The sequence below is a fragment of the Marmota monax genome, unplaced genomic scaffold (assembly GCF_021218885.2).
Source record: "Marmota monax isolate L192 unplaced genomic scaffold, Marmota_monax_Labrador192_F-V1.1 WCK01_AAM20220418_F8-fsc00042, whole genome shotgun sequence".
NCBI lineage: Eukaryota > Metazoa > Chordata > Mammalia > Rodentia > Sciuridae > Marmota > Marmota monax.
In genome coordinates, this window is record NW_026693008.1 from 11079064 (window position 1) to 11102877 (window position 23814).

A 23814-nucleotide genomic window follows, 5' to 3' on the forward strand; every position below is an offset into this window, starting at 1 on the left:
AATAACTTAATGAGACTGTCTTAAAATATAAAGAGGGGCTGAGGATGTAGCTCAGTGTTTAAATGCCCCTGGGTTTAATCCTTGGTACCAAGAATAATAATAAGCATATCTGTCACTCTTGAGAGTCTGTGCCCTTTTGCCAACACTTCCCTCATTGCCCTCCTAGTTTCTTGCCTTTCCTACAAAATCTTGCTTTATTTTCTATGCCAACAGACTAAATTTGCATTTTTAAGAATTTTTACATAAATAGAATCATGAAATATATATGAATGTGCGCTTTGTCTAGCTTGCATCACTAGGGTGTTTTGAGAGTCATCTGTTTTGCAGTGTGCATTGTTACTTCATTTTATCAGAGTAGTGTGCTCTCTGATAAATCACAATGTATTTACACTCTTCACTTATTGAGACATAATATTTATACATCTTTGTGGGGTACATTATGATAATTCAATGCATGTATACAATGTGTAATAATCAAATCTGGCAAATAATCCTTTCCATCTCATCAAAACATTCTTTATTTTAAATAGTTTTTTTTGGTTGTTGTATAGAACATTAATCATTTTTATGTGTTGGAAATTTGAAATACATCATCAATTGTTTAAACCAATAATTCCCTTGCTGTGCTATAGAAAAAAAAAAAAAGACTTAATCCCTCTCCTGTGTTTTGGTGCCCCTTGTTGAACTTCTTTCCATCTTCCTGGTCTCTAGTGAGTATTATTCAATTTCCTGTCCTTCTATGATGTTGACTTTTTAACTCCCACAAATGAGTGAGAACATGTGGTATTTGTCTTTCTGTGTCTTGCTTATTTAACTTAACATGGTGGCCTGAGGTTACATCCATATTGCTGCAAATGATTTTATTCTTTGTATGGCTGAGTAATATTCCACTGTGCATATACATCCTGTTTTCTCCATTCATTCACTGAAGGGCATCTGGGTTATTTCCGTATTTTAACTACTGTGAAAAGTACTGAAGTAAACATGGAAATATAAGTATGCTTCTAGTGTGATTTCCTTTGGATATAGATAGAACTACCACATGATTCAGAATTCATCAATCTATTTTTAATGTGTTAAGGACTTTCCACATTGGTTTCCATAATGGCTGTACTAATTCACATTCCTGCCAAGATTTCATAATAGTTATCCTTTCTACACATTAGCACCAGAATTTTTGCTGAAAGCCATTCTAAGTGAGGTGAGATGGTATCTCACCATGATTTTGATTTCCATTTTCCTGATAATGGCGCATTTTTGTCATACCTTTTGGACAGTTGTATGCCTTCTTCTGTCTCGTTAGTTCTTGACACCATTTTAAAACTGGATTATTGCTTATTTATGTTTGGCTTTAATCCCTAATATAGGGTGGATATTAATCCTTGTTAGATGAATAGTTTGCAAATATGTTCTCATTCTGTATTTTTGGCGATTATTTATTTCCTTTGATGTATTTTCCTTGGTTTTATATAATTCTATTTGTCTATTTTCACTATTGTCTGTTCCTTTCAGGTCCTATCTGAAAAAAATCATTGCCAACACTAGTGTCTTGATACGTTTCCTTTGTTATAGTAATTAATTCACTCAGGTTTAACATTTAGTTTTTTGATCAATGTTAAGTTGGGGTGTACAGTATCTTCTACATATGTATACCCAATTTTGCAAGCACAATTTTTTGAGGAGACTGTCATGACTTTGCTATATGTTCTTGGTGCCTTAGTCAAAAGTCCGTTGGTTGTATGAATGTGAATTCATTTCTGGGTTCTCTCTTCTGTTCCATTGATCGCTGTAGTGCGCTTCTATGCCAGGGCCATGATGTTTTAGTTACTATAGCTTTATAGTATAATTTAAGATCAGGCATTATGTGGACTCTTAATGCTCATGATTGCTTTGTCTATTCTGGATCTTTTTCTCTGAAGAGTGTCACTTGTGTTTAATGGGGATTGCATTGAATCTGTAAACTACTTTTGGTGATATGGCCATTTTGAAAATATTCTATGTATTCAATGGAGGTCCTTCCCTCCCTTAGTTGGGAATAAATCTAAGTGTTATGGCCTGGATATGAGGCATCTCCCCAGAGCTCCTATTAAGTAAGAATATTTGAATGGTGGTTTCATTTTCTTGACTAAAGCTCTGGCCAGAGTTTCAAGAGCTATATTGAATGAGTGGTGAGAGTGGACATCCTGATTTCAGAAGAAATGCTTTCATTTTTCTTTTGTTTGTCATAGATTTTATAATGTTTGAGGTAAGTTCCTTTTATCTTCATGGGTGTTGGATTTTGTTGAAGGCTTCTTCATCTATTGAGAATCATTTTTTTTTGTCCTTGATTCATTTCATGTATACAGTTGGATTCATCCTGGAGATGCAGGATTGAATTAAATTATCATGGTGCACAATCATATAAATGTACCTTTGAATGCAACTTGCTAATATTTTATTAAGTATTTTGGGCATCTAACTTCTTCAGTGATATTGGTCTGTAATTTTCTTTTGGTTATCAGGGTTGTAACTGGCTTCACGGAATGGCAGTGTTTTCCTCCCTTTGTATTTCACAGAATAATTTGAGGAGGATTGGTGTTAGCAGAGTTCCACTAAACCTTTAAAAAAAAAAAAAAAAAAGCTTTTTGGTACCAGGGATTGCACTTGGGGGCACTGAGTCACATCCCTATTTCGTATTTTATTTAGAGACAGGGTCTTACTGAGTTTTAGTGCCTTGCTGAGGCTGGCTTTGAACTTGCAATCCCCTGTCTCAACTTCCTGAGCCACTGAAAGGCACTTTTTTGTTTGTCATACATGGCAGTAGAATGCATTTATGCACTTTGATAGAAATTATATCCCAGCTATGTACGATATGAGTGTATATGTTGCAGAATCATATTGGTCATGTAGTCACACATTTTATTAATGCTTCAATCTCATTTCTTTATTCTGTTTGGGTTTTCTATATCCTCCTGGTTCAATTTGGGTAGGTCATATGTGTCTAGAAATTTGTTCATTTCTTCTAGATTTTCAAATTTTTTGGACTATTTAAAATCTTCTGGACTTCAGCAACATCTGGTGATATCTCCTTTTATTTCCAACTTCATTATTTTGGTTAATTTGGCTAAGAACGTATCTGAACAATCTTTTCAATTCCATTAATTTCAGGTCTGATCTTAATTATTTCCTGTCTTCTACTAGTTTTGGAATTAGTCCTGCTTTTTGAGGACCTTGAGAGATAGATTTCAAATAAACAATCTAATGCTGTTTTTTTTAATGTAGACACTTAAACTTTCCTCATTTTTAGATATATTCCTCATTGAAAGAGAATTGTTCAATTTCCATGTATTAAAGGGTTTTATATTTCTTATTAATTTCATTAGAAATTGGTTTTTGTTGATTCATCTACTTATAAGATAGGGTTTATCTGGGACTTAATGTCAAGAAGTGAATTGTTTATGTAATTAGTAAATATTTATTCCCCAAATGTAAGTATACAGGTAATCTTCCTTGTCAATTTTTGCTTCAAATATGCTTTGTCCGATATAAGAATAGCTACTCCTGCTTGATTTGATCTCCATTTGCATCTTATAGGCATAGCCATCTACAGTCTAAGTCTCTTGCAGACAGCATATGGTTGAGAGTCTTGTTTTTTAATCCATTCTGCCAATGTACATATTTTAAATGGAGATTTGATGACCATTTACATTGTTATCGAGAGATCCATGAGCTTCCAGACCAAAGGGAAAACACATTATACTTTCTTCCATCTCCCCAACGTGAATGCCCCAGGGTAGAATTCTATCTGCACGTGTCAATCATGCCCATCCAAGAACACTCTAGGTCCTAAGGCAGCACTTCCTGGGAAAGTCTGCTAATGCTTGTTATGAACTCCCAGGCTCTTGCAGCAGAAAGCTGCTTCAAGTAGCACCCTACCTCTGCTCTCCATTTGCCAGCTGAGAAACAAGGAGGGCCTTTCAAATTCCACCTTCTTAAGAGTGTCTTTCTGTTCGACAGGTTCTCCCATGCTTCTTTATTACCCTCTGAGGTAACCTGGTGCCTCTGGTCAGACTCCAATGCATTCTTTGTTGTCCTATGTTCAAAGTACCCAAAATTTCCTTCTCTATAGTTCCCTTAAGTCTGATATTGAATTTCATTGAATTCCTCATTACCCATCTTGCTGAGAAAATGGACTTCTGCTTGATTCCTGAGCCATGGAGCAATTATAAAACATACCCTTCTTCTAATCTGCCATCTTTCCTCCTCTCCCTCTTTGTTTTTGATTGACGTACACATAGACATTGCTGACATCAATCCAGATTGATGCAGAAGTTCAGGAAAGTAGTTGTAAAAATTGGCACTGGACATAGACTTCCAAAGGTACACAGAATTGAGCCCTGATGGTACTGGACTTATGGTGATAGCTGCAATAATCTCAGTGGTATAGAAAAGACTGTCCCTAGCTCCCTCAGAGCAAGCATAAGTGACACCAGTAACTGGATTCAAGATTTTGGAACACAAATAGTCACCCCAAAGGACCTAGGAGAGGTCCTGTCATTGCTTCTGAGGACTGTTGGCCACTTGTGTAGAACAGAGACCCAGATGTTCCTTCTCCAAGGTTTGGGCTCCAACAGTTATGATCTATGGAGATGTTACCAGCGTATGTCCCACAAGACCTCTAGAACATGTGGGTTTGTGACCCTGGTGGTATAGGGCATTGGTGATAATGTCCCGAGGTCTCACAGGGCAAGATGTGGTGGTGATGAGGCTTAAGTAGTTCTGGTGTTGGAAAGGAGATCCCCCTGAAGGTGAATCTTGGATTTAGCAACAGTAGCTGTATTTGAAAGTTTGTGGGCTGGAGAGCAGAACTTAGCCCTCGAGGGTATCACTTCTGTGGCTTTGGCAGGGCACCTGCTGGTCCTGAGGCTGCAGAGAGGGCTGTTTTCAGTCAAGCACAAGCTTCCACCCAAAGTAAGTACTATATTTGGAGCTTAGGTCTTATGGGGTGGTACTGAGGCTTATGACTTTTATATCTGTGATCCAGGATCACTTTTGAACCAGTCAGCTCCCAAAATTGCACTGAAACTACCATAGAACCATGGCCTGCTGATGTGAAAGTGTCAGTAACCCTGATCATATTTATCCTTGTGCTTGCAAGATCAGTTCCCTGGACCAGGCTATGAGTTGTTTTCCTACTGACTGTCCTTTAGGGTTCCTGTCACTTCTGTTTGATAATTTCAGTCCCCCAAAAGGTTTATGGAGGACCTAAAGCACAAGAAGTAATAGAATATGCAATTTTTGGTTTTGTTGTGAAGGCAGTTGAGTAGCCTCTCACCATTTGCTACTAAGAACACATCAGTGCTTCAGGAAAACTCTGCCATTTAACTATAGGGAATCGTACTTTAGCCTTTGCACCAACATACCTTTTGCCACCCTCTAGAAAAACCTATAAATAATTTTTGTCAACCTGACCATGCATAAAATCGTCCACAGTTCCAGTCATTCTCAAAACCCTTTTACAACTTTCTCACCATGTTCAAACCACACCCATTTACCTTTTTCCCTGAGCAGATTCTATATTTTTTTAGTCATTTCCCTTGTTTAGTGTTGGTTATCAGTTCTTAGGTCCTGCATAGATAATTACTAAAACAATTTTTTAAAGCTAACTAACCTTTTTTTATAACAAGGGGACCTGTTAAGCAAGAGCTCTATAAAGTAAAAGCCACGGGTAGTTTGTTGATCAGAAGACACAGCTGCCTTTTATTACATCTACACTATTAAGTTGTAACTGCTTAAGATTTTGTCAAGTCATCTAAACCTTAAAAAGTATTTGGGTTCATCTTATTTAATTTGCAAGTACTACATATATTTCTAAGTCGGACATAACACCTAACATATTAAAATGTACTCAGAAAATAAAGATTTTATAGCTTCATCACTTTCCAAAAGATTTTTTTTCCCCTTTATTGATCCAATTATCTCCTCCATCACCCAAGGAGGCTATCGTACACTGCTGGAACTGAAAAGAGTAGCCAGATGTCTGCCCACATTAGTAAGGAGAAAAGATCTCTTGTGACTCCTCGGAGCATACTAAGGAAGATTCAAGGAGCTCTGGGGTGGCAGGAGAGCGTCAAGACAGACCAAGATGGTGATAGGTTTATCAGGCATTCTATCAGGGATAAAATGGAGTGAGTCATATGGGTAAGCTAAGAAACTTTTTTTTTTTTCAGGCAAAACAGGTTCCATATAAACTGTTTGGTTTAAAGCCTTTTTTCCTAATTCAAATGGATCTGGGGCCTCTAGATTTAGATGTTTGCCTCTTAGCTGGGACAGGCTGATAGCAACATAAAGATGACTTCTCTTACTTTTGTTCTAACTTGAGGATAATTCTTAAATGCTGACTAGAGATATTCACAAGAAGAGTTCATGATAACATCTTTTGACCTTAACTACCTTAAAAAGAGTACAGGAGAAATCCTTGCCAAGCAAGTCGGGCAGCTCACCTTGAGTTATCAATTCCGCCAGTGATGTCTCTAGGACCCATTTTACATCCAAGAAAATCTTTTTTTCTCATGAACTTATAGCTAAAAGTTTACAGATTGTAGAAAAAGTAACCTAATTGACTGTCCTTGGAGATAGAATGAGCATTTTCCATTGTGCTACTTAGTTCATTGCAGCTAGAACCAGATTTTGAAACCTTTTCTCTCTGGCAGGAAAACCAAGTATACTCCATTGAGGGGGAAATGTAAATACAACTCATCCTTAAACTTTCCTATTTTTCGAAATACTTGCAAGTTGAGATGTCATAATTATCACAGAGGCTTCTCCCCAAAATTGCAACCATCGATGCTGACTGATGGGATTTGTGTTTTGGATCTAACCTGATCCTGTGCTTCTATTGGATAGCTTCCTCAGTTTCTACCCCAAGCTCAATTCTTCTCCATCTTGGGTTTATCTTACATGATTATGGAACATGCGGGAGCCCAAAACACTGGGTAATTACCCCTGATGTGTGTCTTCCTACATGAGCCAATAAAGATCCTTCTGACCCAGGAACAAAGTTCGGACTTAACCACATCCTGGGGACGCCCCTGACATCTCTATAAGAGATTATTTTTTTTGCAGCCTGGGGGGGAATAAGTATCTCTCTTCTGTGGCATCTTTATGACTTAGTGCTTGTAGAATTCCTATATTGGGCAAGGTTGCACTGGTCAAGGAAAAAGGCAGGAGTACCAGCAAACCCAAGTTCTAATAAGTGTTCTGCAACACTGAGAGGCTATTAAAATACAGCAACCAGCTCAAAGGGCTGTTGACCAAAAGAAAAACATTTCATGAAAAACTCGCCAACATCCAGTCAAGGAAGCATCATGGTGGGAGAGGAGGGCAGTGCTATACCTGGCACTGAGCAGAGCAGCTCCTTCCGTGAAAGTGGATCATCTCTGGGGCCCCACATTGTGTGCCAAAACTGTCTACATAAAACAATGACTATGCTTTAAAAGAAATTAGAAAATAATTTTCTGAGTCAAATATCAATCACTATGTCCTTGAAACAAGGATTCAAATTAACCTGAATGACTTCTTCTATCCTGGAAGAGGTTACAAAAACTTTGATAGACATATATCAAGTAGGTGGGCTACAGTAAAGCAAAGATATTTTACTATAGACAGGTTTCAGATATTAACATTCTTAACTTTAGGGTTGGAGAAAACTTGCTCTGCTAAGCTTAGTGTCACACTCTGAGTAGTTTCCCTACGAATCTCATTAGGTCAAATACAAAAGGTAAGGGGCCTCCAGATGATTCTGGTTCTCAACCTATAACATTCCACAATTGTGATGTGCTAGTCAGCTTGGGTCAAGCAGTCTGCAGGATCTTTAATATGGCTTCTTTAAGACCTTCAAGTTACGAGATGGTAACAGCATCAAGTTTACTTTGACCTTCTAAATCTGTCAGTACAACCAGAGCTGCTGTACAATCTTGGTTCTATCAAGAACTTGGGATCTGAAGTGGATGGAACTTCCCTAATGCCTAGCATAGATTTCATTCAAACCATCTTTCCTCTGTTCTGGGCACATCAATTTGCAAAGTGACTCAGGGACAGGTCAAGGAAGTCCCTTACATCTTTTGCTCTCTGTAGGCTAGTTTTAGTTTCTTTGAGGAAGAAAATTGTATCTCAAGGGGACATCAAATGCAACCTGGGAGAAGCAGGAAATCCTAACCTTCTAAACCTTACAAACTGAGGTGACCTAACGAACTGTATTGTGTACATATAACATACAACTCGCTTTGGAGAGAGTGGGATTACCTGCATGAAGTTGTTATTGTATTAGTAAGGCAAAAGCCTCAGAGAATGTGGCATCTTGACTCATAAAGCAGTTTCTGAATCTTGTTTTATAAAGTAGTATTAGTTGGGCCCCTGGAAGAAAAGGTTTTCTCTTAGTTCCTCAACTGAGGGATGGTACATTACCTTTCATTGTCTTGTCTCAACAGATCCTTTGTCATCCAGCAAATCCCAAGCAGCAATCTGTTCATGGTGGTGGTAGACAGCAGCTGCCTGTGTGAGTCTGTGGCCCCCATTACCATGGCGCCCATTGAAATCAGGTATATCCTTTTATGTATGGGTCCAGCCACTACTGCTGAAACGGGTAAGAGGGATCAACCGTAGTTGAGCCGGGTTTTTCATTGCTGTGACCAAAAGATCTGCAAGAACAATGCAGAGGAAGACAAGTTATTTTGGCTCATGGTTTCAGAGGTTCAGGCAGCCAACTGGGCCCAAGGGGCAGCAGAAGGGCTCTCCTCACCAAACTATAACTTCTAAAGGCAAGAGTCAGTGACCTACTTCCTTCCACCCTACCACCCAGTTTGAGAATTATAATCCAATGGGTGAATTAATCATTTCTCCTCTGAACACACTTGCCTTGTCTCCCATGAGCTTTTGTTGATATATCCCATCTAAATGTAGTAAGGACACGTGGGGGAGAAGTATCAGGAAGGTTAGTTACTTCCAACTGTTGGAGAGAGGGAAGTGGTTAACGGTGTCTAATGCCAAGTTTGGACCTCTGAAATTCAGTAGGAGAGGTCAGTCTTGGAAACCTGCCTTAACTACAGTCAACATAATGAATCCCTGAAGTGTGAACGGCTAAAGGCTCAGAAGATTAGAAGGCGTCCGGAATCTTGCCATGGCTTCCACCCTGAGGTAAGTCTGAGAATTGTTCCTGTTTTCCTTTGACCGTTTTGAGATTCTTATTGTGACTGAGGGCAAAGAACTATACAGCTGAACATTTTACTTGTGAGAAAAAGAAAACCCTTTCAGAAAACTAAAAAAGGCTAATGGCCCTGGATGTTCGTTCAGATTTTTAAAAACTTTTTACTATCTGATCTATTACACATGTATTTATTTTAAATTGATGTCCCCTGTATAGTGTTAGCCTTTTAATGCTCCAGCCACCTGAAGTCACTCTACTTATACCCAAGGGACTGGAAAAATAACCTTAATCCTGAAAAGGTAAATTTATCACAGATACAAGTAAGAGTATCTCCTGCAATGCTGTAGGCAAAAAAAAAAAAAGTTTAACCTAGAAAATGGACACCTACTCCCCCCCCCCCCCCGAGGAAAATTACTATATAGGAAGTATATCTACTCTTCAAAATGTCACTGTAGCCAATTCCACATTCACTTCACCTTTAAATAGCAAATAACTTGGAATTTAACCAAGTTCTTATTGTATTAAGAATGCTTGCTTCTGTATTCAAAGGATAATTTAGCAGCAGTATGCTAAATAGGCACAACCTCAAAAGACATATATAAAAAATGCAAATACAGACAATAGTCCAAGATCATGAAACTTCTTCACTTAAAACCAGGAACTACATACTTAGACAATCAAGTCATTAGAGTAAAAACTACTGCAGTTAATAAGATGATTTGCTTGGGTAATTGGATATAAGATAAACATACAAAAATCGGTAGTTTTGTTTCTAGAATAGTTAAATGAGGTCAATGGAACAGAATAAAAAATTTACTACAAAGGTTCAATTCAAAGAGAATGTAGATTAGTCTTACATGGTAAAATAATAGTCTCTCTAGGGATGAGAGAGGCCTCTAAGACCTGAATGGTATGGAAGAAAACAGATCCATTTAACTACACAAAACTTGTAACTCATCTATGAGAGAACTTAGTCAATAGCTAATTTATAGAACTTGAAAAAACATCAATTTAAAAGAGCTCTTTTAAATTGATAACTTAAGCAACCATGAATAAAAATAAACCAAGGACTAATAGGAAATGACAAGCCATCCGGGGCAAAGACCACTGACTGATAAGGACTTTCATTGAGCATTCTTTGCAGCAGAAAAGAACACAAAATGAATGCCCATCAATAAGGAAAGAACTAGAATCATGGTGCGATTCACATCAGTTAATAGATTTCTAGAAAAAAGTAAATAAAATTAGTTTGGTAAAATAGGGTCTCTCCTTCCCCACCTCTGAAGAAAAGACACCCACAACCCCTATGGCTGATTGTCTGAAATAATCAGACCCCTTCAATAGTGATCATTTACTTACATTCTTGAAGAGTAATGAACGTATTCTCAGTGAGGATCAGATTCTTCTTACTTGATGAAATTTCAAGTGAATCCAGGTCCCAGAATGCATTTCTTGGTCTAACCAACCCCCTCTTTTCCCCATAGGAGAATGCAAGGGAGTGTGGGGGTGCACCGAGTCTCCAGGCCCAGACAGCCCTCCTGCTCCCTCTGCTTTCGATACACTTCTTGAGGTGACACTGAGATGTTCTCTTGGCATGCTAAAATCATGGATAAACTGTGAACCCAAATATGGTGCGACATAGGAGACATAATATAGTCCAACCATCAGCATATCATGATTTTAAACTGTGCGTGATATAAACTCAAAGATACGTTGACAAAAAAAAATTCTTTTTACTTTACCAGTCATGCCAATGTGAGTTTGCCCCACAATAATCATCCTTCATCAGAAATGGGACTGCAAGTGGTAGGCAGGCACTGTCCCTTCTGCTTGAAACCCATTGAAACCAATTTAAAACTGTGTACTTTTTAAATAAAGTATATTAAAATCATAATCTCCTTGTTTGGATTTTATTGCTGAGACTTTAAAAAAATGCATGGGGAAAAGTCACCCATTCCAGAAACAAAAATGGTTGTTAGTGGAGAGTGTTCTACAGCAGATAGATTCTAGACAATTATTAAATATTTGCCAAGATAGTCCATTCAGTTTTAAAAATATTTATACAAGTAAATCAAAATATCTGCATGGGGAGAGTTTATTACATGGAATCCTGGAACTTCAATAGAAATCATAATTTGGACGAGAACACAAGCATGCATGATATTCAAGTGCGGAACTATTTAAGAGTAGAAATAAAGCAGTCATAAATCCTAGGAATTTATTCTGAAAGACTTGAAGGAGGACGAGAAGAAAGACTTTCAGGCATATTGCTGGAGCATTTGGCTTCCCCCATAAATAAGAGATGAAATCAGATCTCAAAAATTACAAAATGTGAAACTCCCCAGACCTGTAAACATTCCAAAAAGGCCAGATCCTGAACCAAATACAGATTCCATTGGCTCGTGGTTACCAAATAAAATGGAATCATTTCCATGCTTAAGTGGAGAAGGCCTCACTTCCGGAAGTCGCTAGTGAATGGCACTTAAGCTCTAAAAAGGGGCAAATTATCCTGTCAATGTTTCAGTGATTGGGTAGTGGGACGATTTTTCTGAATTTCCGTATTTATAGGATCACAATACTACATGTTTCACTTTTACTAAACCTCCAGTGCTGTTCTCCACATAACCATCCTTTCACATGCTAAAGGGTCAGATTTTTAATAACCAGGGGGTTCTAGAACTGCTATTCACATCTGAACACTCGGTACATGAATAAAATGTGCTTGTTACACAAGCAAAAAGAAAGCATTACATTTACACTGAGCAGTGGTGATTTTTTTTTTAAACAAAAATATAATGGAGAAATGATGGGTCATGTGATAATTCTAAAGAACTGAAAATAAGTATATTCCATTAAATGGCCCATAATCAAATGCAAAATATACAATGTCCTTATCCCATTCTGGACAGTGGAATGGCACCCTTTTTATTGCATTATGATGGAGATCACAGGTGAGAGTCACACAGTAAGTATCTCATTGCCTTCCTGTGAATGACGCACCAGGGACCTCATATTCTCAGTACCAAGATGACGCCAGGCAACTGGCCATACCACGTAGCTCCAGGATGGTGAATCATTTTCTCCAACTTAACGGATTTTAAGTAGACTGTCTACCCACCTTTCAACAAACCCTTTGCTTCCCACTCACTTTCCCCCTCAGCCCTCCACACACCAAACCTGACCATCACTTCTCACCATCCCCTCACTACGGCCATCTACTTTCAAACCATTCTCACAATCCAGCCCAGACCACATCCTCAGTAGTCACTTCCACTGTCAGTGACACCTCCACGCTCCACGCAGCAGCCATAGCAATTTTTCTAAAGCATCCAGTCATACCCTAGCACAAGACAAGCAGAAAACACATAGGCCACTTTGGTGGTTTCTCAAAGTCTTCTGTTAATCATCTTGGGAGCTTTCAAAAATCTTGAGTGTCTAGGGCCAGGACCCAGACATTTGTACATTTTTCAAACCTTCTGGGTGACACTGTTGGGAAGCCCAGTTTGAGAACCAAGGACCTCTGTGGGCTTTTGCTCCCTTTCCCATCCCGCTGTGTGCTGATCTGATCCGGGGTCCTTGCACTGCTCTTCTGTCCCTTGAAAATGCCAGTTGCACACCCTAGGGCCTTGCTTCTTCCTACGCCCTCAGACCGAAAGGCCCCAGATCCTTCAAATGGCTACTCCTTCAAGCCACCATTGGACTCCACTCAAAAATCCCTTCCTCAGGGGTAGCCTGGGAACAGCCCTTCCCCCACAGCTCCACTACTCTGGCTTGATTTTTCCCTTATCCCAATATCTGGAATGATTTCATTTTCAGGTGGGACTACTGTCCTGCAACTCCATGACAGCAAGGACTTCTCTGACACCTTTTGTGCCTTTATCACCAGCTCCTCGAACGGCACACAGAATACAAATAAAACCACCACCAAGGACAAACCTAGCAGGTGATCCTTGCTGAGTTGGCTGCCTGCTTCTATAGGCAGTACCTTCCTTCCTCATCCAACCCATGTGATCCTCCTCAGAGAGAGAAGATGTGAGAAGTATCTCTACTGCACAGATGCAGAAATGCAGGCACAGAGGGAAAACTCCTATTCCCAAGGTCATATGGCTAGAAAGTGGCAGAGCTGGAATTTGAAGTCAGGCCATTTGCCACTATTGCAAATCACATACTTCAGAGCACTACAAAAGCAAGACTTGAATAAGTGTGAGGCGACAGGGCAAAAATTTTAAGAAGTGTCGATTTTCTAAATGCTTTTGGGAAAATACAAAATCATAATGAATGAATCGATTTGACCATGACCTACAAGGCCCTATACAACCTACTCTCTCCTCGTCCCTTCTCTGACTCTATCACGTGCTCCTCCTTGCACTCAGCTACATGAGCTACCTATTCCTCAAATATTGTAGGTGGGTGCCCAAGTGCAGGGCCTTTGCACCTGCCATTCTCTGCCTGGGCCAGTCTTTCTCCACACACCCATGTGCCTCATTCCCTCACCCACTTCCAGTCCTCTGTTCCCAAGTGGCTCCCTAAATCCTTTTTTACAAATGCAATTTCCACACTCCTTCACCCTCTGCCCTGATGGGTCTCACTGCACAGCAGTTATTTTGGAATTATTTACTATTTCTCTCTCCTCAGTCAAATAGAAGCACAGAGAAGAGAAGGACTTTGGTTCTATCCCTCCTCTCTTTCCAGCTGTGAGAGGAGTCTTAGAGCAGACCCTCAATAAACATTGAAGTAGTAGGAAGAGCCGCACTGCCAGCTACCATGGAGCACATGCATCTAGCCTGTGGTGTACTGCAGGAATCACCCCGGATGCCGAGCGCAAAGGACATTCCATATTATACTGTCTTTGCTAGAATTTGAAGTAGATTTCTGTTGGCAATGTTAACATGATCGATACAACTACACCTAAAGGGATCCCATTAGACAGGCCTTTAACAGGTATAGCTTATCGCTAATTAACAAACTATAACTATGATGTCATTTAGTATATCATATAGCACAATTAGATACTAAAATCCACATGTTGTGACCTACAATCCGATCACTAACGACTTTAGAAGGCACCTGTAGCTCATCACAGTGTACATTACAGCAATTTTTCTCCCTAAAATGTAGAATACCTAATATGTATCTATATACACATATTTATATAAAATTCATTTTACCTATAGATCTGAATCAAAGTTTACAAAAATATACAACTGCAGTATTTACTGAGGTTAGAATAGCAAGCACACCATAAACAACATGATGTGATACCTTTATTTGTCCTAAATTTAAAGACTGCAAAGCTCCATGTGCTATATTTTCTTATCAGCATTGAATGGGAACATAGTAGTAGAACAACATAGTATGCTAAAATATAATGGTAACAAAACTCTATTTACTCTGTAAAGTAGTGGAGGGTGAGGAAATGTAGCATTATTATTTAAATTATGAGTACAGCCCTGCAGAGGATAATATGGCTCTTGTTATAGAAAACTATAGTTTAGGAATATATTAAAATTACGGGCAGAAGGGTACAGTTATATTACCATCACTACTGGAGGTCATAATAATTTAACAGACCCTTGAGAGCCATCTGCAGTGTCTGCAATTTGGGAGCCTTGTGGAGATGCCTCTAATTGGCACAGATATGCTCTGTTGGTGGCATTCCCACCAGCATGACTTCATCATAGACATCCAGTTCATAGCAAATAAAATTCCTGCAGGGGGCTGTGCAGGCACCATTTCCTCTAACCCAGTAGTTACAAATTCTGGACAACTTTGCCCCACAGGAAACACTTGGCAGTGGATGGTGACATTTTTGATTGTCACAATTTCATGGGAGAGACAGTGTTACTGGCATGGAATGGGCAGAGGCCAGGTATGCTGACGACATCTTACAAAGCCTCAGATAGCTTCTCCTGCCACAAGAATCGATGAGCCAAAAGTTTCCATAATGACAAATTAAGAAACCCTGCTCTAATATTTTAGTAATCATTACAGATTTTGTCTCCTGAATTAATAGTAGATGCCACAAACCTTCGCCTCATAGCATCTAACTTGTAGTAGATGCTATGTAGAGTTTGTAACCCCTGGGTTAAAGGAAAATGGTGCCTGCAAAGCCCCCTGTAGGAATTTTGTAGACTGCAATGACACTAGAGATCCCTTACCTAGTGTAAGTTGCTGAATTAAAATGGTCACAGTGGTGCACGCCTGTAATCCTAGTAGCTCAGGAGGCTGAGGCAGGAGGACCCAAAGTTCAAGACCAGCCTCAACAACTTAGTGAGGTCCTAAGCAACTTGGTGAGGCCCTCTTTCAAAATACAAGTAAAATTGGCTGGGGATGTGGCTCAGTGGTTAAGCACCCTGGGTTCAATCTCTGGTACAAAAACAACAACAAGAAAAAAAAAAAAACAAAAAGAAAGATAGTGAACTACAATTTCAATACAACAGCAGCCATACATTATACCCTATAATACTCAGATGGCAGCCTAATTCGTCTCATCAGGCCTCAGTCTTCCACTAACACCCAGGATTACCCTTTCACTGCCTGCTGTTTGATTCAGACCATGACACTGATAATAAGAAAATGTCAGATTCTTAACTATCAGAGTCCCCTCCTTACATCCTTACTGGTAGGTCTCTGTCCATGTTTGCTGCCATACCTCTAGTGCTTGGAATAGCTCCCCAATGTCAATGACACCTAGGAAGTGCTTACTGAACAATGAATGAATAAGACACCCCACAATGCCATTTACCAAAGCCTCCTACTTGCAAGGGATGTTCAGAACACTGTATATCATCATTTCACATTAATCTTGAGACTACCTGTGATCCACCTCCTATCTATCATTCCCATTTACCAGATGAGGAGCTTGAGGCTCGCAGACTAGGTTACCCAAAGGTGCTATGCTGAGCATGAAACAGCGCCTAACTCCACCCCTTTCCCCCTTGGCTGTTATAATGTGTGGCTACAGTCCATAGTTCCACAACACAGCAGACACCAGTCCCTTCTGCTAAGCAGTAAGTCAAGATGACAATACTTTCTAGCTTAGGATGTTATAATTCAGCAGCACTCACACTCATCAAAGGCTATATGCAACAGCAGATTACAGAGATACTTTTGTTAGCTATGATTAGACACAGCATGTTGTAATGTGGCCCAGTGCCGACATTTTTCCTACATTCAAAAGAGAGTTCTTGGCTTTCTCTGCCTTCTAGAGATGGCCCACAGTCTGCCTTGAATGTGCCTCTGCTTTCCTAAATAAATCTTTGTGTCTCTGAAAGACACAAACAGCAGTCCTGTCTACTTATATACACGACAGGCAATGCTGGGTGGTTTATACTACAGGTCAGCCAACTTCCTATAAAGATCCAGAGTACCCAGTTCAGACTCTGCAGGCCTTATAGTCTCTGTTAAGCTGATTCTGCTGTTGTCTCCCACAAGCAGTTGTGTTCCAATAACACTTTAAGGACAATGAAATTTGAACTTCACATATTTTCACATGTCAAAAAATATTCTTCTCCCTTCCCCCAAACATTTAAAAATATCAACACCACTCTTAGCCTACCAAGTGTGCAGGACAGGCAGCAGGCCAGATGGGACGTGTGAGCCCTAGTCTCAACTCCCTCATTTTGAATGTTGTTGCTGCCAATTTTTGAAGCTCTCATATTATGATGAATTAGGAATATCCTAGCGACATTATACACACACTAGAATAGTGTTGGTGCTGTGGGTATGGCAGCTTCTACAGTATAAGTGTGGTTGCCCGATTTTTCCTTTAACAGTCTACAAACTAGTATCATTTCAAACTCTGTAAGTACCTTAGTATAACCTAATGTTCTTATATCCACATAACTACAGATATAAAGAACACAATTCATTTCAGCATGCTAGCCTTGAGTTGCAAGGCATGTAAACAGGCTGATACGATGCACTTCAGAACAGTATATCATCATTTCTTTCCCCTCAATTATATGTAATAAATTGAGGCATGCAATCACAGTGTTGCTGCCAGAACTGGCAAACTCAAAGCACAATTGCTCCTCTCAGCCTGTGCTGTGCCACGCGGCCCTCCACTCTAATACCATGTGTCGTATCATTGCTATATGCCACCAAGTGAGGCCGTAAGAATCTTAACAAATCCACAAGATCTTACCCTAGACACCATATTTTAATTATCCTAGTTGCAAGTGGTTAATAAATTAGTCAAGAGCAAGAAGTATTTAAGGGGCATCTCTCATTCAGTGGTCTCAATAGTCTTCCTGTCCTAGTTATCAACGTCTTGATATTAGAAAGTGCACTATTCAGCGAGGCCAACACAAATCTTCAGACTGGAGCCAGCATCATGGGCTAGGGATGGGACATTGATTGATTGTCAGCTTTTTCACTGCTCTGATTAAAAGACACAGAACATAACAATTATAGGGGAGGAAAGGTTTATTTGGGGGCTCACAGTTTCAGAGGTCTTAGTTCATGGATAGTGGACTTCATTCCTCAGGACTTGAATTAAGGCAGGACACCATGGCACAAGAGTGTCGCAGAGGAAAGTGACTCATGTGCTGATCAGGAAGCAGAGACAGATTCTACTCACCAGATATAAAATATATACCCCAAAAGCTTGTCCCCAATGACCCACTTCCTCCAGCCACACCCTACCTGCCTCCAGCCATCATTCAGTTAATCCCATCAGGGGATTGATCCACTGATTGGGTTAAGGTTCTCATAATCCGATCATTCTCCTCTAAGCTTCCTTGCATTGTCTCACACATGAGCTGTTGGGGGCACCTCACATCTAAACCATAACACTGGCTGTGGAAAGCACTTCACAGCAGCATCTTTACCTATTCCTCACAATAAGAGCAGGCAGGAGCCACGAGAAGGCACATGTCAATGACTGGTCCAAGATTCAGAGAGATTGTAGGACCTGGCCAAGTCACAGACAGTGATGGATGAAGCCAGCTGAATGGACCCCAGAGCCCATGTTCTGTTCAATTTGCCACCATGTCAGATTCCACCATGTCACTTTCTTTCCATGCACATACTGTTATTTAGACTCAGGGAAGAGCCATTCCACTCAGACGTACTGGATGTACTGTTCAGTCTAACTGCTGGCACCAGCCCTCCAACTCTGGCATTCCATATCCTGGTTTCACAGAGCCCTGTGACGTTGCTCACACACAGCCTGATACACCAATGCCGTCCGCTCATCAAGTTGGGTAGCGACAGTCTCATTACACTTCATGTGATTTTTCTAACACTCATGCTGCCCTCTCTACCCACAACCCTACTTTACTCCTTGATGAGAACAACACAGCCACGAAGCCTCCCACTGTTCCCATAGCAACAATAAAAGCGCTAATACGGAGCCCGATGGTCTAGGTCACAGTCCATCCTATGCTTGAGAAACCACATTTGTGACTGGAGTGTCACTGTGACATAAAGAATCATTGCTGTTCAAAAGCAATGTGAACTATGACTATGGACTATGACTCTTTATTGTCACATATTTTATTTATTTATTTATTTAGGTACAGAGGATTGAATCCAGGAGCGCTTATCCACTGAGCCACATATCCAGCCTTTCTTTTGTATTTTATTTAGAGACAGGGTCTCACCGAGTTTCTTAGGGCTTTGCTAAATTGCTGAGGCTGGCTTTGAACTTGCAATCCTCCTGCCTCAGACTGCTGAGCTGCTGGGATTACAGGCATGTGGCACTGTGCCTGTCTTATGCTGTATATTATAGAGCAAGTAGTCACCATTCAAATATGTATTGTATTGACATGCCATGATAGTTTTTACTTTAGTGTAGCAATTCTGACTGACTTCACATATTAGAAAAGTCCCAACATTTGGAATTTATAAATTTACCTGTATCATATACTATATACCATCAATCAAATTTTTTACTATATATGGTGTGTGTGTGTGTGTGTGTATATATATATATATATATATATATGTGTGTGTGTGTGTGTGTGTGTGTATGTATATACACACATACATACACACATATATATAATATCATGCAAAAGGTTATGTAGTTCATAATGACTACAATACATGAATAGCACATTGGGCTAAGATGGCAACATCATTTACATTATTAGGAAGAACATTATAAAGCTCCACTAGAACATATTTCCTCTAGTACCAAGGTAAACCATAATATGTACTATGCTTTCTTTGATTGCTGTAATTTTAGAAACAATGATACCACAATAAATTGCTGTCTCCAAAATGAACAGCAACAATTATATTCAGTGGAGCTATATAATTTTTTAGCATTATTTGGTTCCCAAACAATATACACTAAATATAACACAGAACTTTCCTTAACTTGTAGCAGTAATAATTGTTGCGTTATTTCATTTCTCATTAGTATCATTTTAGTTTGGTATTGCTATTCTATAGTATGTTACATTTTATGTATTATTCTGACACTACCAAAAGGAATATAATGAATATTATATGATGCAAGGTTCTTTGAAGGCAGATTACATTGGTTTGAATCACAGCTTTAAGACTTACTCCTTGTATGATTTTGTCAAAGCCTAATGGTTTCAAGCCTCATTTTTCTCATCCATATGATGCAATTCATAATGGAACCGATTTCACAGGGTTGCCAAGGTAGAAATAAGAAGGTATATCTGTTTTAATCGGTTTGGCCTCCCTGTGATCAAAAGACCTAACAGTAACAATGTAGGGAAGAAAAAGTTTATTTGGATCATGGTTTCAGAGGTCTCAGTCCACAGGCAGCTGACTTCATAGCTCCGTACCAACATCATGGAGGAAGAAAGCAGCTCGGGACAAGGCAGAGGGGGTGGGAGAGAGAAAACTCCACTAACCAGTGATAACATGAAAACCCCAAGGACACACCTCCAGTGACCTAACTCCTCCAGCCACATGCTATCTGCCTCCAGGTACCAGGAGTTAATCCATAGCTGTGGATCAATGCACTAAATTAGGTTAAGGCTCTCACCACTCCCGAAAATTCTTGCTTCACACATGAGCTTTCAGGGATACTTCGTATCTAAATCATAATATCTTCTAAATCTCAGGTTGCACAGGATGTTGTGCACAGGATGCTGTGTATGGTAAGCTCAATAATTATTGACTGGCACTGTGTTAATTATTTTGGCTATCATGTTAATACCTCATTCTCATTCTGGTAACAATGATACCTATATGACCAAACTACTTATAAATGCTAACACTATACAATATGCTACTAGTTACTTAAACCAATTTTGTAAAAGCAAAGATACTGTATCATCACATGATGCACTGACTTCCCCCACCCTCTTCTGCTTTAATGCAATCAAAGTTTCTGTAAAGTTGGAGAACAAGTGACTTTCAACAAGTGTTCTTAACCCTCTTGGGGTAGAGCACCGTGTGAAGAGTTTCATGAAAGCTGTAGCTCTCCAGAAACACATTATATTTTTTGCACCAGAACTTCAAGAACATCTGTACAACCTTCTAAGAAAACGCATTTCTCAGCCTCACCCCCAATCTACTGAATCACACCGCCCCAGGGCTGAGTGAGTCTCATTCGGCTAAGAGTTTAGTGGGTAAGAGGTGACACAGCCACAATCAACCAGGGGAAGTCAAGGAAGAAGTAGGCGTGGTTTATAAAGTTAATCCACAACACTGAGGGCAGAGGACAGACAGAGGTCCCCTTTTCCTTTTACAACTATCAAGGTATTTAAGACACTTATTTTCTTTTATCATAGGTACCCTTGATCTGGCATATGGTTTTAATTTTTCCATGTTTTCTTGAATGATGGAGAGATGAATCAAATTAATGCATATGTGCAAATATTTTAGGTAAAACAATATTTCTGTAATAAAGGGAAATCGTACTTCCTAGATAGGTGGGCATTTCCTTAAGACCACATAATATCCATCACTTCTGTTGGCCATCAGGAGTCTCGCTCTCCATGTGAAATCAAAAGAGTTCTCCCAATGAATTTAGGATCCTGCAATTACTTCACCTCACAGATAACAAAAAACAAAAACAAACACTGGGGCTCAAGGGGTTAAGCAACCTGGGAAAAAGGCACAGCTTATGATCCAGAAGCCAAGCGGGCCCTTCAGGTCACCTCTGGAATGTGTGGACCTCACGAAGTTCCTCCCTGAAATCATATCTTGACAATACCTGACTGCAGATAGCTACGACAGGAAAGCACATATCCCAGCAATGGAAAAACAAAGCAGGAAAATGCAAAAGTGAGAAGGGAGGGAGGGAGGGAAAGAGAAGGAAAAGAAGATGGCTGAGGCACAACACTAGGCATACACAAGGCTGAGGTTGAATTGAAGGCAAAATGCATGAAGACCAAAACGGGCACAAGTTATTAGCCAACAAATCCGTAAACATTGAGCTAAAGAGACACAATCAGTTGTAAAGACTGCAGAGGGGAAGCTGCGATTCACCTCTTAGAACACCAGCAGCTTCAACTCTTAGAACACCACGTCAAAGCCGGGCATGGTGGCCCACGCCTGGAGTCCCAGCAGCTCAGGAGGCTGAGGCAGGAGGATCACAAGTTCAAACCCCACCTCAGCAAGTTAGCAAGACCCATCTCTACATAAAATATAAAAAGGCTTGGGGATGTGACTCACTGGTTAAGTGCCCCTGCGTTCAATCCTCAGTACCAAAAGCACACCACTTGGAGTGGACTGAACGAAGGGTAGGTTTGGTCTTAGCACAGTGAATAATATATATCTCATTACCATATATCACAACTACATTCTGAAAGTGTTCCCTGGGGGTGCCGCCACGGGCCTCCCTTTCCATATTTGGACACCTATCCTGTGAAGGGTAAGGAGAGAACCTGGCATGGACATTGAGGAGACCCTCTTCCTTCATCTTTGTGGCTGCCACAACAAATACCAAAGACTAGGTGGCTTCAACAATAGAAATTAATTTACTCCCAGTTCTGGCTAAGAACCCTGGGTTAAGGCCCAGCAGTATGGGTTCTGGGAAGGACCCTCTCCAGGCTTGCAGAAGACCATGCTCTCATTGCATCTTTATGTGCAGAGAGACGGCAATCTCTGATGTTTCTTTCTCTTGTCTCAGGACACCAGTTCTATCAGATCAGAGCACCAACCTTATGACCCTATTTGATTTTAATCTCCTCCTCAAAGGCCCTATCTCCAAGATTATCACACAGGGGCATAGGGATTCCACCTATGAATGCTGTGAGGAGGGAGACAGAGACATTCAGCCCATGACACCTTTTATCACCAAGAGCTGTTCTTCATCTGAGGATTCTCCTTTATCTCTACACACTTAAGAAATCTTCCCAAACTCTGTTTGGTAAGGTCAGTCCCCTTGGACAATTTGTTTTCCCAATATAATCGTGTCTGTGCATCTGTCAATTATATCAGAGTTACTTTGATGCTAGTGTACTATCAATTCAATGATAATCAAAATAATATCAGTGATGATAAAGAGGAGGGGAGACAACACTATAGAGAGGTTAATACTGGCTAAAGACAAGTGCTAAGTCAATGCACCTAATTATTGCAACCCTTTCCTAGAAGACACTACTATTATCTCAATTGCACAAAGGATAAGACTTTTGCCTTTATTTTGTCCAATTATTTGCGATCCAAAGGCCAGACCTGGACCATATGATGTCAGGGTTCTTGATCGAATGTCTGTATCTCATACCATACTTAACTCATCCCTCCATGCTGAGCAGATTAATTCCAATTTTGCAAAGGAAAAAACATAAATAATCCATCAATCCAACAGGCTTCTCACACAATTAGCAATTAAAATGGCATCGCATCCTTCAAATGCCAAACAGTATTTCAGCGCACTACTAGAAGGATGTGCACATTCTGCGGCTTTCCTATTCAGAGGGTGCAAAATCCCAAGGAGCCTGTGGCAATCACGTGGAGAGCTGGGAAGCTGCCATGATCTTAATAACAGTGTCACACTTCTCCTAAATAGGAGGTGATGCCTTTCCTACCATGTAGGTGGGCTGGATTGACCCTTCCTACCAGTCTTAGCAACAGAGGGGAAAGGAACTTTCTGGATCTGCTTGGACAAAATGGTTTGGGAGGATTTCCAAGTGTCCATTCACAGGGAAGAATGACAATCTGTAAGGATCAGGCCTCCCATGTGGCTTGCCCAACACATGTACCAGCAATACAAGGAAGGGAAGCCCCAGCTCTGCTTAAGTCTCTTTTGTGAGAGCCACTTGTCAACTAGGATCACACAGGGGCGTATCTTCCGCTGTCCCTTGCTAACTATATTAAATCATGCACAAACTCCCTTCTTGCCTTTCATCATACTCACATGAGTAAGCCTCAGCTTTTGGGTAGACGTGGATCTGAGTTTACTCTCTGCCTTTCTCCAAACAACTGAACAAAACACACAACCAATTCACCAGTTCCATTTCAAAATTCATGACAACATAATGGCACTGCCCATGACACGATGACCTCCATATACCCCAACCGGGCGCTGCATTTTCTGGTCTCTAAAATACCCCACACAACTTCCTAGCTCATATGCTCAGCTCTCTAGAGGAACAGCCCAAGCACCAAATGGGGATGCTGCCATCTTCCCACCCAACAGCCCCACCCCCCTGCTGGGTATTCTCTCTGCCCCTTCCTCAGAGGCCATCACAAAG

General features: G+C 40.3%; 1 protein-coding gene and 1 long non-coding RNA gene across 5 annotated transcripts in view; one reads left to right on the top strand and one right to left on the bottom strand.

Moving 5' to 3' along the window:
* The window catches only part of Cacna2d3 (calcium voltage-gated channel auxiliary subunit alpha2delta 3), an 877637-nt gene extending 866559 nt beyond the window's left edge, over nucleotides 1-11078 (top strand). For both annotated transcript variants that reach the window (XM_058582154.1, XM_046452970.2), the window contains 3 exons: nucleotides 8469-8581; nucleotides 9092-9174; nucleotides 10669-11078. In XM_058582154.1, the coding sequence (XP_058438137.1) occupies nucleotides 8469-8581; nucleotides 9092-9174; nucleotides 10669-10758 (286 nt within the window). In that variant the 3' untranslated portion in view covers nucleotides 10759-11078. The remainder of the gene's footprint in view (nucleotides 1-8468; nucleotides 8582-9091; nucleotides 9175-10668) is intronic.
* Nucleotides 1-23814, bottom strand: part of LOC124098214 (uncharacterized) — a 71933-nt gene that overhangs the window by 6575 nt on the left and 41544 nt on the right. For all 3 annotated transcript variants that reach the window (XR_006853503.2, XR_006853501.2, XR_006853500.2), the window contains exon 2: nucleotides 8446-8678. This is a non-coding gene — a long non-coding RNA (uncharacterized LOC124098214). The remainder of the gene's footprint in view (nucleotides 1-8445; nucleotides 8679-23814) is intronic.